The sequence below is a fragment of the Gopherus flavomarginatus genome, chromosome 1, assembly GCF_025201925.1.
Source record: "Gopherus flavomarginatus isolate rGopFla2 chromosome 1, rGopFla2.mat.asm, whole genome shotgun sequence".
Taxonomy (NCBI): Eukaryota; Metazoa; Chordata; order Testudines; family Testudinidae; genus Gopherus; species Gopherus flavomarginatus.
In genome coordinates this window covers 51,797,860-51,814,078 of record NC_066617.1, presented here as the reverse complement: position 1 = coordinate 51,814,078, position 16,219 = coordinate 51,797,860, and the positions used below count along the sequence as shown (strand labels likewise).

General features: G+C 37.4%; 1 protein-coding gene across 13 annotated transcripts in view; it reads left to right on the top strand.

Moving 5' to 3' along the window:
* Positions 1-16,219, top strand: part of FOXP2 (forkhead box P2) — a 674,789-nt gene that overhangs the window by 632,213 nt on the left and 26,357 nt on the right. For 12 of the 13 annotated variants that reach the window (XM_050936167.1, XM_050936176.1, XM_050936175.1 and 9 more), the window contains 5 exons: positions 259-335; positions 475-576; positions 3,025-3,146; positions 4,509-4,578; positions 5,396-5,559. In XM_050936167.1, the coding sequence (XP_050792124.1) occupies positions 259-335; positions 475-576; positions 3,025-3,146; positions 4,509-4,578; positions 5,396-5,559 (535 nt within the window). The remainder of the gene's footprint in view (positions 1-258; positions 336-474; positions 577-3,024; positions 3,147-4,508; positions 4,579-5,395; positions 5,560-16,219) is intronic. The other variant, XM_050936177.1, reaches the window with a different exon arrangement.

The following is a 16,219-nucleotide window of genomic DNA, read 5'->3' as shown; positions in this document are numbered from 1 at the left end:
CATGGCTGAGTATGCCACTGTTGACGTACATTTAACAACTGACTAGAGAATGCTTCATTTTTACCTTTACATCAAGGACCACAGAAAACATTTTTCTTTTCTGTGTAATATGATTTGTCTGCTGTCCAGTTAAGTGTTCCTAAATAATATGTCTAGAAAATCATCACAAATGCTAGTAAAAAATGTCATAAAGCATATGAAGTAATACTGATTACTAGTGGCATTAATATGCAGGGGTTTTAAATTTTTGTTTTATAGAAATTGCCCCAAATTATGAATTTTATAAAAATGCAGATGTCAGACCTCCATTTACTTATGCAACTCTCATAAGGCAGGTAAGTAGAAAGAAAATTAACTTTGCTTGATTAAATTAAAATTCATTAATGCTTAAAGTAAGGCTTGATTGAGAAAGTGTCATCTAGTCTAGTTAGTAAACCATTATTTTATGTCACTATGTATCTTGTCTCATTTCAGGCTATCATGGAATCCTCTGACAGGCAGTTAACACTTAATGAAATTTACAGCTGGTTTACACGGACATTTGCTTACTTCAGGCGTAATGCAGCAACTTGGAAGGTAACTTCTTCCCCAGCAGCTTAAAGATGCCTAGCACAGTTTCCTTCCAGATAGGAGAGGAACATTTATTTACATGACATAAGCAGATTAGTATCTGCTTCCCCTCTTTTTAACCTGCCTCTTGAATGGAATGAATTCCCTCTCTCAAAATGACAAGTGAAAGAATAATTTTGCCTCTGATATAGTTTTCTAATTTGGTGCAATTAATAGCTGAGGCTTGGCAGAGAAATGAGGGCCTGACACACTAATTACAGTCTGAGCACTCAATCATCAACACCTTTGTTAGTCGCACTATATTACTTTTTCTCTTGCATATTATTGGCTAATTAGTTTGAAAAATGTCTGTTTGCCTTGTGCAACAAATGGAGGCTGTAGGTTTTGTCTTGGTCTGTGCCTTTTGTACACATCATACCTCATCATACAGACTGAAGCTGCCACAGGAGTGAGGGCCATAGCTACTCAGCTGGAACTAAAAGAAAGTAAAGTGAATATTATCCTGTCAGAACATAAATGCAGTTTATTTACTTAGACAAAAGGGTTCATCTATATCCCTGTCCAAACAACTTCATTGTCTGGATCCTACAAGGAGCTAAAAAAATGTTAGTTCTGTGCATCTATTTTTGGAAAAAGAGCAACGTCTGGAAAGATAAGGGCACTCAGCACAGACTAAGTGAACTGTTTTATTTTCATTTCAAAAAGCAGTCAGAAACATCAATTAGCCACAAGCCATTTGGTACAAAAGGGGGAAAATGTTTGTAGCTGAGAAGAATAGAGGCAGCAAAGCACTCATCAGCATACTAAGAATTTTAGACTGCGAGATATGCTAAAGTGAATTAATTTGGATTTAAAATGCAAATTAATCTGGCAAGCGATTACAGATATATGGGTGAAGCTCTGAATGCTTTTAATTTACAAAATGTTTAGATGTTATTAGTTGCTACATACGTGGCACTATACTGTAAATGAATGTAATTGTTTTATTTATGCACAGTTACTTGATATGTATTTTATAAGATGAAAATGTCAGTGGTAATCTGTAGAAAATATGTTTTAGAGCTCTTTCAGTAAGTAATATTTATGTTTAAGATTTACATTTTCTTTTGTTACTCATTAGAGAATGTAGTGAATGCTCTGTCATTTGATTTACTGAAAGAAATTTTAAAAGAAATGAAAGGTGATTTAATATCTTAGCTTGGTCTCATCTCCACAGCTCGGGGATCCAGCAAAACTCATTCTGAACAGCTTATTAGTTCTAACTATATCGCATGCATAATAAAACTGCTCATTTGCTCATTAATATTAAAATTATCATATTCAGAGCCATGGGCATTAAGATCAATCAAATCCTTGGATTTCAGGTCAGATGCTAGATCTGCTTATGCTTTTTTTTAAGAATTCTTCTCTTAAAGCAAGCCAGAAGCTTGTCTTTGTGCAAATAGAAAGAAATCTTCATCAAAATTACTTTGTTTTATATTCGTAAAGTAAAAATTAGGTCATTACTGACTGTACTTGATAGCTATATGCCAGTTTACCTTGACAGGAAGAAATATTTGCTTAGATTTATAATTTGATTTATGAGAAATACTCAAAGTAAATTATGCTGTCTGCTGTATATTTATTATAGTTTAAATTTTAAGAATGACTTAATTTGATTTAAAAATGTTAATTTTGAGTAATTACTCTAATACAAAGCTGCCAACAACATCTGTTTGTGTAATCATGGGAGAGAAAAAAGTATTCTCTGGTTATTGCCAAGACTTTCCATTTAGTTTCAGTTTCATATTTACAAAAACAAAAATAAAACAAAAATACCCACAACACACAACAACAACCCACAACTTCACCGGAAAAATCTTTTCTGAAACCTAAGTTTTGTGTCCTATTGTGCAGAGAGAGTATTGCAAAGTAACTTGCATATGTCATCTATAATACAGAATAAACAAACTCGGTCATTTCATTATTATAGGGATGAAAAGAATGCCTTTGAGCTTATTTGCATAAAGCTTTGTGCAAAATTAACACTTGTCACTGTAGCCTTTTTAGCATTTTAATACCTCAAGCAGGACTGGTTCCTTTGGACATTTCAACCATCCCCAAGTGCTTGATCAGGGACACAACAGAGCTGACCTAATTGTTCTGGCATTTTCAAAGATACTGTAATTTGTACAGATATTGCAATTTAGACCAGTTCCATGAAAGGAAGGTTTTGACACAGCTATTATTAAAATAGCTTGGAAGGTTCTGTTATCACGAAGTTCAAACTGCAGATTCCAGTAATTTGTAAGTTTGGGGTTTACAATATTATACATATTTTGAATTTAATACTTAAACTAAACTGAGATTTTCACGATGATTTAGAATAAGAAGATTAACAAAGTATACTGCTTGGGCTGCCTTCTTAAATTGTATTAATTTTGCCACCTTTTCCCCCTTTTGTGTCCGATTTAGAATGCAGTGCGTCATAATCTTAGCCTGCACAAGTGTTTTGTTCGAGTAGAAAATGTTAAAGGAGCAGTATGGACAGTGGATGAAGTAGAGTACCAGAAGCGAAGGTCACAAAAGATAACAGGGTACGTTGGTGGTGGGTTTTGTTCAGCTGAGTTGGTCTGCCATTCTGTAGCCAAGTGAATCCTGTTTGTACTACAATCTGACAGATAAAGTGATCTGTTATATGGAGAATATGTAGCAAGTTAGTAGCTGTGTTGATACTCTCTCATCAATGAGCTACATTTATTTAATTTCTTAATTAACATTTTCCTCATGTTCTTTACCTTCCTGGGTATCCCACAGAGTTTACTGCTATCATAGTTGTGTTTCTAAGTATATTTCTCCATATGTTTATTATTTTAATTTCGTCAATCATACGTTCCTTCTACCATATATTAAAAAATAGTAATACATACATGTGTTGCCCATGGGTTAGCGCTTTATACAAGTTTAATTTTACTATAAACCTTTGACCAAAGTTGAGAGTCGTTTAAGGTCATTTTGGCATACAGGTATCATACCCTACCCTAGTGACCTCAAAAATACCTTCTTGATGAGGGTAGTATTCATTAGAAGCCTTCACAGAAGGACCTTTTGCTTGCATATTGCCCTACTTTCAGATTAATCCCATGTCAGTATGACTGGAGCTGTAGATGCTTTTTATTCCTTTTAGAGTGCATAATTAGTTTTGATAAAATGATTCGGCATGCCAAAGGTGTACAGAGAAAAGCTAAATGTTTTTTCTTTGCAGGAAAGCATTACATTTTAACCACGCATCTGTTTGTAAACTGCCAACAAACTGACCTCAACAAGCTGGTGGCAGTTTATCCTTGACCTTTAAATTTATTGGAAATAGAACTCTAGACATCATAGCATATAATATTTCTAGAGTATTTAAGTATTTGCTAGGTATATATTCTAGAAATAAGTCAATCCATTATGATGTTGTTTATTCATTTTTAATTCATAGTGTTCTGAAAACAAATAGTTAACTTATTATTCTCTGGCATCCTAAAGTAATTTTATGTAATACATTTTTAAAAAGCAATATCATGTTGGTGTTGTAAACTTTTTTTGGCTCTCTGAAAATGTAAAACTCAAATAATTGTTGAAAGCCAGGCATAGTTGAGGCCGGCACTGTGCAAACTTCACAAGCCACCTTAGCCAGAGTATCTCAGTCCAGATCAGAATAAACCCTCATGTTTCACTGCTGGCCTTCTTTCTTGAGCAGAGTTCCATGTGGGTCAAATTAGAGTGAATAGTTTGGGTTTGTGATATAAGTAAATCACTGTAGTCTAATAGACTGAACCCTTCACACCCACACACCTCCTTTAGTTTTTCATTTGAAACCCTGCTCTTCTGAGCTGAAAATCCAGTGCACTAACCCACTGAGCCACCCAGCATCCCTGCCTTTCTTTAAACTTTGAAAAATCATTTATTTTCAGAAGCCCAACATTAGTGAAAAACATACCCACCAGCTTAGGCTACGGAGCAGCTCTTAATGCAAGCTTGCAGGTAAAAATCCTAAATTATTCTTTCCTTTCACGTATTCATTATGTTCTTATGTGAGACGTACTTTCTTTGCTGTTATATTAGGAGTAGAACTATCCGCATTTATGTTTATATGGGCATTGTGGTCATTCTTAATAGTTGGGCATATCATCCAAGTAAGTTGTATTACCTAGCACTGCAAGAAGTACTGTTCTAATTCATGCTACCTTTGATGTGAAGAAGCAAGAAGGACACCCTGTGGCAAAATCTGGAACACTCAGTTTTGCTGCAAATGTTAGATTGATAGAAGCTTTTGCAAATGCATGTGGATATGCATTAATATTTATCCAAGCTGTCATAAATGATTTCACATCATAGTGTTGGGGAACATGGTGCTCATGGCAAAAACTTTAAAATTTAATTATAATATATAATTTTTATGCATAAGAGCCAAATGTCAGGACTTTTTTATTTTGAGTTAAGTTCTGGTCATTTTTAGAAGTATAGCAGCTGCCTACATTACAAAGGAACCGTGCATTGTGTGGAAGAGTACAAGGGTTAGTGTAATTCAAAGTTAGAAATAGTTTGAAGACAGAATGCACTGTGCATGCCATAGCATATCTGATAGTTCAACACATTTAACACAAATAGTAAACCGGTAATGTAGATACCATTGTAACCAACGTGTGAAAATAACTGTGAATGGTACAAAAACTTCTGATCATTGTTTGCACTGTACAAAATGAGGTTCTGTGTGCATGTGTGTACACGTGTATATACATTTGAAAACTGTTTTGTAGATAAATGGGCTAAGAATTCTATATCTTATTTATTTTGCTAGGCTGCACTGGCAGAGAGTAGTTTACCTTTGCTTAGTAACCCAGGATTGATAAATAACGCATCCAGTGGCTTACTGCAGGCAGTCCATGAAGATCTCAATGGTTCACTGGATCACATTGACAGTAATGGAAATAGCAGTCCGGGCTGCTCTCCCCAGCCTCACATGTAAGTGAGTGGTTAGCAGAGTTTTTAGAAAAAATTATGCGTTTTTTTGAAACTCCAAGTTACTGAAAAGCTCTTTGAAGCACAGGTAAGTAAAAACTAACTTGAAAACTAAACATTAAAATGGCTCCTGAGACTCATTTGTTCATAGGAAGCTTATTTGCTGTATAGGTGCCATGCTTTAGGGCCCCTCTGTATAAATATTATTTAGTACCATTTTTTCCTCACTACCAAGCATATAATATTGGAGTCTATGGAAAGATGTATCTTTGTGTGCGTGGTCATTGTCACATCTCTGGCTATAAGGTACAGTAAGAATTTTCATGTTGGAATTAGTTGTAATTTTCACCACAGGTCTCTAAACCATTTATGAACTGTAGTGGAGATATTGCCCATTTATATAAACGGTAAAATGCAAAGTTTAACTGTTACCTACAGTTTACATAGAAGCTAGTAAAGTGTAACTTTTTGCCTGTCTTATAAATCAGTGTAATTACATATTCAACTTTAATTACTGGTGCGTCTGTATTGGCAAGGTTTATATGTTATATTTTATGCAAGACTACGATTCCTATTAATATTTAGCAGCTAACTATATCATTAATTACTCTAAAATCTTTCCCCTACCATCTTTTTAATGGAGCTGAGAGAGTGGAAGTATTAAAAATTGATGTATTGTGGATTTCAGAAATGAGTATGAAGCTTTAGAAATGCCTGGCCTTAATCAGTGATGTCAAACGTAGCAGTTTTTGTTTACTAAATAGTAAAACATGTACCTTGAAGGTACGGTTTCCCAGGTTATTTATATAATAATTAGGAATATGATATCTAAATAGACTTAGATTTAAGTTCACCATAAGATGATTTTTTTAAATGTATACTGGAATATGTACAGTTATGTTCTCAGTTATTCCTGTATTTAAAATAGCTGACCTGATTTGCCTTTTTCATTGCTTTCTCTTTCACATTTTTATGTTTATTTTAATCTCTAATACAGTGCTGTTTAGCTATATTAGTAATTTAGACTAAGCTCTGTTTTTCTTCTACTATAGGATTTGACCTTTAACAGATATAAGATTTGCTGGGGTGGGGTTGTTTGGTTTTGTTTTGATTGATATATAGATATCTACATATAATCATGTAGAAATATTTATTTACTATGCATCTAATTACTTTGTTACACATGTACTGCATCACCTTTGAGAGGGGAAAAAAACACTGTGAACGTTAATGTGTTTTATCAGGTTCCAAATCGTTACTGTTTCAAAATGGAAAAATTTGTCTTTTAGAAGTGTCTTTAAATGTATTAAATAATACAAAAGAAGTAATAAAACTAGAAGAAGAAGATGAATATATGCTCTTGAGAGTAACTCTGCTCTAAAACAAGTAAAGTGAGCAATCAGACAAAAGTTTTTATATCCCTTGCTTTATGCTATCAACCATGCATTAGGTAGCTTGAGGCTTTTTACTTTTAGCAGTTCTCTTGAGTATGCTAATGCTCTCCTCCTGTATAAAATGCCAAGACAATAAAACTTTAAAGAGCAAACAAGAGTTAGATCATGTGTGTTAAAAACAGCTATTTTACAGAAGAGAATGACACTTGCTATTACAGTTGGTTTGTAACGGTTTGGCAGATGTGTTTACGTGTGTTGTGTACAATGTGCATGTATCTGTGCATATCTGTGGTTGTATGGATATGAGTGTGTTGTATAGACATGGTCATGGCAAAAAATATTGCATACTGTAGCTACAGTTTGAGGCAAAAAAGGGAAAGAAGAAACAAATATTTTGAATTATGGTTATAAAACACTGACTGCTCAAAATGCATTAATGTTTTCAAATAGAGGCTCAAATCTTGAGCTCTGGAGTATTTGGTTGCATCAGGACTATCCACAATGACTCTTTTGAAAGTCTGCTTCTGCCTGTTGTTCAGGGCATGCAGGTGAATGAACGGATACAGGGATGGATCTAAGCAACAGGTCACAACTTCAGTAATTTTATACTGGGGAGGAGTGCTATATGCCCACCCCCGCCCATATACAAGGCATTTAACTGGGTCCAGTATGGACTTACAGAGCTCCCACCGTTTAACCAATAACCAGTCCATATAACCAGTCCACACAGACTTCAGGTCTCCCTTTCTCCTTTAAGAACAAGGGTCTACAAGTGAAATCCTGGGTGCCACGTACTTCTGGAGACTGGTCTTTTAGTCTTTATCCACACTGAACAATGGCTATTGGGGGCACCAGAAATTAGCATTGTCACACCTGCAACTCCACGTGTCTCCTTTCTTCTGGCATCCTGGACAAAGTTATTTGGCAGCACTTAATGGGACTAATAAGATGCCCAGGAAGAATTTAAATAGACAAGGGAGAGGAGAGCACAAAAGAGCCAGTCAACCCAGCTGGTCCTTCCAGCCCATCCAATGAGAGGCGGGCCCACCTTTAGAGAAGGGACCTTCTTCTGCCTTATCAAGCACACGCTCTTGCTTCCCTCTCCCCCCCCCCACACACCTTCCAGGCACTGTCTTTCATCCCTGCTGATCCAATTAACAATGCTTCCTGTTGATGCAGGATGGGCAGGCATTAGTTAAGAGAATCAGGGGACAGAGAGTGGAGAGGACAAGACATCCCGGAGAGACAAGAAAGAATTAAGAGATTGAAAGAAGAGAAGGAGAGGAAACTAAAGGAAATTTAAAACTCACACTTCATACACAGCTTATTTGATACAGCTTGCTAGTGTTTTAATTGGAAAATGCTGACTACTAGAGAAAATAGAAATTGCTATCTTACTGCCAAGAGCATCCAATTATTTGCAACTATAAATATGTTTGTGTTATATCTTGTAGTTGTATCAAATAAATATACTATAGTTGAGCTCTTTGTTTTTGTAGATTCATATTAATTGTTTTAATAGCCCAAATTAACCATGTTATAAACACAGTAAAGCAGTGCCAGGTGTGTGTTCATCAGCTAATATTTGCGTGCTTTGGGTATGCATATATTGGCAAACAAATGCATTCTTTGCAGTTTGTAATTACTTACGTGTACAGTATTAGGGAATGGAGAAATTATTTAGATCTTTTTATCTGAACTTGCTCCTTCAACTTTGATTTTGAGTAGATCCAAAACTAGAAGGTCACGCTTTCCAATTTTGCCTTAGATAATAAGATGATATAATTTTGATATTTGCAGGATTCCTTACGCTTCCTAAGCATAGAGAATATGTAAAACATGACAAATTCTGAGGTAAAGTTATTTAGTTACATAAGGCAACTGAAATGTTTTGATACGTGACCACCATAGTTTCTCATTGTGGTCCAGTAAAAGGTTATGTAAATCCCTTGAAAGCAGCTGATCTGATCTGCGGGATTTCTACTAGTTGGAACCAATATCTCCTGACAACAGCTTTCCAGATTTCAACAGCATTGAATCCAATCTCTACAACAATTTAGCTTCAAACCCCATCTCCAATGGACTACATGTAAACAGTTCCACCTTACCACACATCTTGTATATACTATAAAATATTTTGATAATACTCAGTGTGGATATCTGTGTGCTGTTTTAGCATTTCAAACACCTCTAATATTTCAATAATTATTTTTTTATCTAAATCAATATGCCAAAGGATTGTTTCTTCCTTCTCTTCCCAAATGTGAAATTACTCTAGTTGTAGGCCCATGATGAACTAGTGTCAGATTTACAGGGATGCAAGGTAACAGACTTTACATTTTTGACATTTTTACATATTAAAAGCTGTTACTGACTCAGAATTGAATTCTGCTTGTCTTGGTCCTTGAGCTAGCTTAATTTGTGGGTGGGGAGGGGGGAAGAGTAAATATTTCTGTGGCTGATTTATTTAGAAAAGAATTACACCTTTTTGACTTGCTCAACAGTTTGAATTTTAGATTAAGGCCTGGAGGATGTGCATTAGTGGGCAGAGAGCAGATGAAGTGATCAAGGGTGTTTGGTAGATATGTGTATCATATAGCTCTATCATTTATCACATAGATATAAAAGCATCCATGCATTGTATGTATTTGTTGGATGTACTGTTTATAATATTTACTAATATCCTGTGTTCAAGAATATATGTTGTGGTAGTATATGTATTTTATATGTTTGTAGAAAAATATGTTTTATGATGTTTATTCAAGGAGGAAAGCACAGAAGTGGGGAAAAAATGGGCAGAGGAAGTTACCACTTTTTTTAACAGGAGCTAAACTAATAGGCAGTTATGTGTATAACAATTACATATAAAGTAAGTACCCCTAAAGTTTTTGAAAGCCTCTGTAAATGGACCAATATATTGATGTAAAGAACACCAGCATTGGTATTATTCTGAGTCTGTATTGATTTTTAAATATAAAAAAATCTGTCCTAACTGCAATGTTTTCTTATCATGGTTAAAGAAAATTCTCATTCGTAAACATAATCCCAATGCCATTGCCACTGTGGGAGGACAGATAAATACAACAGACCAGTCTACTTAGTTAGAAGAGGTATTTAGCCACAACTTTATGAAACACAATTTAAAAAACAATTGTTGGCATATGACACACCATCACTATACTGCATAGCAGAAAAGACTGAAGGTCCAACTCTAACCCCCTTGAAGTCACTGGCAAAATCCCCATTGAATTCCAAGGGTGAGGACTTCACTTTATGGCCCCGATCCCACATGGGTGGACAGCTGTGCCCACTTAGATCACCACTGGCTTCAATGGAATCCACTCATCAGGGCCTCAGAACTACAGCTGTGTGAAATGTTTCACACAAATATTCACTTTTCTGAAGTCTGTTCCTGATTTTCGCTAATACAAGTGTGAGGAGATTCAGACCATGCGTGTATATATGCTTAGGTCCAATAAACCCCCAAAATAACTGGAATTAAAACTAGATGGATTTCAGGGAATCCGTTACGTTTAAAACATTTTATAATATGTGAGGCAAGTAATAACACTGGACAGGACATGCAATAAGCAGGCACTGTAGCTACTTTTCATGCCTCAGGTGGATTATGAAGCATGAAGAAGTCATGTGCCTAGGCACCACAGCAGTGTTTTCATATTAGCAGATTTTTGTGCAAATATAATTTGTGCAAATAATAATATTGGTATTATTTTCCTCCAGCATTTATGATTTGCCAGAAGATAAAGTAACATGGATCATTTTTAATCAACTAACAAACAAACTAGACAACAAAATAATGTAATACATACATGTTTAATTCTTTTCATTATTTAATTGTTTGCATATTTAGTATTGTCAGCCCCACACTTTCAAAAATCATATGACAGACCAAAATTAATGAGATTATCTTAATACTCATTAGATTCTTTTTTTAAGTGTTCTTTTTATTTGTCTTTGGTTTTTGAGCCTTTAAGTTATACTTGAGTCTCAGTTCCAGCTTTTCTTATTTTTAATGAATGTTGAGATTCTTATGAAAAAGCCAGGACTCAGGAGTTGGAGCTTTTTAGACAAATGCCACTTATTGCAAGAGTTACGGTGAAATTGTGACAGCACTGCATATTCTGTATTCCCTCTGATCTCAATATTAGTGTGGAAACATTTGTACCTTTGTTTGCTCATAGAAGTTGAGGTCTTATACATCATTGTCAGAGCCCTCAAGATCCTCCTTTTCCCCCTTACTTGACACTACATCCTCTATAACATGGCCAACATCCTCCTATTTAAATATGGATGGGCTTGAAAGTCCTTTCGGAGCCAGTGAACACAGCTCCTTAATTGATCAGAGGGATCTTTATTGAACCAACTTCATGCTCTTACTTCCTCTACCTCCGTGAGAGTTAGTGTTGCCTATTTAATAGTGCCGAGCAAGGAGCACGAGAATGCAGTTGGAAATCAAACTCAGGTCTCTGTTTGTTCTTTTGTCTTTCCATTGGATTGGTTGGCCACACCTCTGTGACTTTAAGTATCAGTACATGAGCATGATTCACTGTGAGTTAATGCCAGAAAACTTTGTACATCTGTTGGCCATGTGTACTTACGTTGGCCGATGACACTGCATATCAAATATTGACAGTGAATATCAAAAGACATTCCATTTAACTATGTAGATTCGAGAGAAGAAGGAAAATTTCAAGTTGTAAAGTTGTCCATAGCAGTTTTAGAAAAACAAATTAGTTACCAGGTTTCTATGAAAAATGGAAAGACTGAAAAAAAAAAAAAAAAAAAAAAGCAGTTCCTGAATAGGGCATAATGAGTGGTTATGCCGTTCCTACAATTCCCACTGCTGCCAGTTGAATAAGGCGGAAAGTTGACAAATGAGGATGGGGAAGTAAGTATCCTACCATTTGGGGTTTTGTGGGAGGGAGTTGTCATCACTTCCTCTCCTACCCCTTCGATTAAAGCACAATGAAAGTGTAAATTCTAATGATAACAATCCCATTGAATTAACAGTCTGAATTCACTTATGAAAATATTCTGCTTCTTAAGAGCAAATCCAGACTCTTGAAACAAATGGGCTTAATATCAGTAGGATTTTCTAGCATTTGAATCACTCTTTGATCTTAAAATAGCAAGCAGAAAACAAAAGTCAGGTGTTCTTAAAAAGTGTATTCATATAGCGGTCCAGTACACGATCATTCCCATTTAACGTTATTCTAGTACCTATTTCATTTTAGGATTTAAATTATTTGCACAAACTTAAATACACCCAAACCCTTTTATATCTCTTTTCTGGGGCCTGTGAGGAAAGAGGAATAAAATTTTGTGTAATGGAAGAGAATAAGGATTGAAGCTGAGTTAAATTAGAAATATGAGTATTCCCCAGTACAGTCAGCTTTCTTCCTCCTCCTGTTCTGCCCTACGAAAGAAGAGGAGTTTCAGCTATGCACGGTTTCAGTCAACCTTTCCCCTTTGTATTCTGCCATCAATTCTCACCCTGCCCCTTTTACTTTTCCCACTTTTAGCGAGAATGGATCTTTTCTTTTTGCAGTTCCATGTGCATAAACCTCAAAGTGTTAGTTTTTCAAACTTTTTTTTAACCTTTAAATTTTATTCCCAGAGGTAAATGTGATTATTCTGCTCTAAGATCATTTCATTTTTGAGGTGCTTCAATTTGAAAGCATTCCATTGTTAGGTCGTTACCATATCTGATTATTCCAGTCCCCTACTGTTACGCTTTCACACCACTTACAGTAGGTTACCTATCATTCCAGTTTCAATCACTTTCATTCCCTTGTTTCTTTAACTTCATAATATTCCAATCCCCTGTCTTTCCATTTTTTATATCATTACATTGTCCCATCTGATGATCCATCTCCATTTACTTTGGAGTCTTGCTCTGTTTCAGGAGACCTCTCTGATGCAAGTCTCTCATTCACTGTATGAAACTTGGTATAGAATATAAGGAAATAAACTATGGAAACGCTTCAATTAATAGAGATATGTCAAGCTTTATTAAATAGGTGAGAAACATGTAATTGAGCTGATGAAGGTATAAGCAGTGCAGATCTCAGGATATCCAACTCATCAGAACTGTTTCACCTAATAACATAATATATTAATGCCTACTGAAAATTTCATTTCACATTCTTATCAATTAGCCTAGTAAAAGGTTGGAAAATAATGGGCAAATACACTTTATGACAATGGACTATTGTATTTCTTCCCTTTATAGTTGATTTTAGTTTGGAATTGAAAGAGTACCGCCTAAAGAATTCATAGAATCTTAAAGTTTGTGGTTGACCTTTTATCTCATCATATTCAAATACAGGATCTGTCTGTGAGCGTTTGAAATTGTAGTGGTTCTGTCTCCCACTGCCAGGCATTTGAAAGTGTCAGGCAAAGCGAGTGAGTGCAATGTTCCATCTTACTGTGTTCATACCATTTAAGTCTGCTACATTTGCTGATGTTTTGGATCACATTACAATAAGCTACCTTTGGAGCAGCCACTTTGGGTACGTCTACACTACGGGATTATTCTGATTTTACATAAACCGGTTTTATAAAACAGATTGTATAAAGTCGAGTGCACGCGGCCACACTAAGCACATTGATTCGGCGGTGTGCGTCCATGGTCCGAGGCTAGTGTTGATTTCCGGAGCGTTGCACTGTGGGTAGCTATTCCGTAGCTATCCCATAGTTCCCGCAGTCTCCCCCGCCCCTTAGAATTCTGGGTTGAGAGCCCAGTGGCTGATGGGGCAAAAATCATTGTCGCAGGTGGTTCTGGGTAAATGTCGTCAGTCATTCCTTCCTCCGGGAAAGCAACGGCAGACAATCATTTCGTGCCGTTTTTCCCTGGATTGCCCTGACAGACACCATAGCACGGCAACCATGGAGCCCTTTCAGCTTTTTTTTTTTTTACAGTCACCGTATGTGTACTGGATGCCACGGACAGAGACGATACTCCAGTGCTACACAGCAGCATTCATTTGCTTTTGTATGATAGCAGAGACGGTTACCAGTCGTTCTGTACCACCTGCTGCCGGTGTAAATTGGCAATGATATGACGGTTATCTGTCCTTCTGTGCTGTCTGCTGCTATCATGGGTGCCTCTAGCTGAGATCGGCCGGGGGCGCAAAAGCAAAACTGGGAATGACTCCCCGAGTCAATCCCTCCTTTATGGTTTCTAATAATAGAGTCAGTCCTGCCTAGAATATGGGGCAAGTGTACTAGAGAAGCAGTGTATCAGAGAGCACAGCTGCTCCATGTCAGATCCCGCAGAAATGATGAGCTACATGCCATTCACGGGGGGTGCCCCTGCAACAACCCCACCCGTTGCTTCCCTCTTCCCCCAACCTTCCTGGGCTACCATGGCAGTGTCCCCCCCCCCCATTTGTGTCATGAAGTTATAAAGAATGCAGGAATAAGAAACAGTGACTTGTTAGTGAGATAAAATGAAGGGGAGGCATCCTCCCGGTGCTATGACAGTCCAGGCAGGACATTAAGCAGTGCTGGGGAGAGGAGCCCAGCATCCCGCTGCTATGATAGTCCAGGCAGTACAGAATCTTTTCTTTTCACATGAAAGGGAGGGGGCTGATTGATCTCAGCCCCCAGTTGCTATGATGAGGAAGGTTACCAGCCGTTCTGTCCCATCTACTGGGAATGACCAGGAATCATTCCTATTTTTACACAGGCGCCCCCGGCCGACCTCACCTGCGGCAAGCCCGGAGCACTCACGGGCTGATGGTGACGACGGATATCAGTCATATTGTGCCGTCTGCCACCAGGGAGGGGAGAGGAGCGGATACTGCTCTTCACTGCTGCAGCATGGTGTCTACCAGCAGCATTCAGTAGACATAGGGTGACATTGAAAGAAGTCAAGAAACGATTTCTTTCCCTTTTCTTTCACGTGGCGGGGGGGTAGTAAATTGACGAGCTATTCCCTGAACCATGCCGGACAATGTGTTTGAACCTACAGGCATTAGGAGCTCAGCCAAGAATGCAAATACTTTTCGGAGACTGCTGGGGATTGTGGGATAGCTGGAGTCCTCAGTACCCCCTCCCTCCCTCCATGAGCGTCCATTTGAGTCTCTGGCTTCCTGTTACGCTTGTCACGCAGCACTGTGTAGCCTGTAGATTTTTTTTTCAAACGCTATGGCATTTCGTCTTCTGTAACGGAGCTCTGATAGAACAGATTTGTTTCCCCATACAGCGATCAGATCCAGTATCTCCCGTACGGTCCATGCTGGAGCTCTTTTTGGATTTGGGATTGCATTGCCCCCCATGCTGATCAGAGCTCCACGCTGGGCAAACAGGAAATGAAAATCAAAATTTCGCGGGGCTTTTCCTGTTTTCCTGGCCACTGCATCCGAGCTGAGATTGCTGTCCAGAGCTGTCACAGTGCTGCACTGTGGGATACCGCCCGGAGGACAGTGCCGTCGATTTGCGGCCACACTAACCCTAATCCGATATGGTAATACCGATTTTAGCGCTACTCCTCTCGTTGGGGAGGAGTACAGAAACCGATATAAAGAGCCCTTTATATCGATATAAAGGGCCTCGTAGTGTGGACGGGTACAGTGTTAAATCGGTTTAACGCTGCTAAAATCGGTTTAAATGCGTAGTGTAGACAAAGCCTTTGCCTTCGTAAAGTTTGTGCAGTTTGTAACACGGAAACAGTGAATGATCATCAAATTTTGATAATTAAAATATTTCTCTACTTTGCCTTCATATTGTTAATCACCTGTAATGTTTCCCTATAGTTTTATATTCTCCTCCTTACTATTTTTATATTGTTTTACTTTATATTTCATTTTACTCTCTTACATGGTACTACTCTGTTCATCTATTTTCTGATCTTTCTAGACTCATGCTCTTGTACTTTACAATCATTCCAGCCCTTTGACTTTTCTTATTTAGTTGTTTAAATGTTATATGTCTTACCTGGGATCAGCAGTTGTGATTTCTTTTTTTACATTACTCCAACCCCAGTTGTTGCACATACACAATTCGTTCTGCTTTTTCTTGACTAAAAGATCACTCCAGAAATATAGTCGCTTCAGCTGCCTTAAACAGAAGAGTGTCAGATCCCCATAGCATGGTGTTGTGGAAATGTGTAGGAAACTGAGGGGGGTGTCTATAGGTCTTTTCAGCAAAGTAGATGCTTCTCTGAAAACTTTTTGCCACTTCTGCTGTGAATTCGCAGCAATTGGGCAAAGTTTTCATGTTTTTCACTAAATGGTTCTATATAG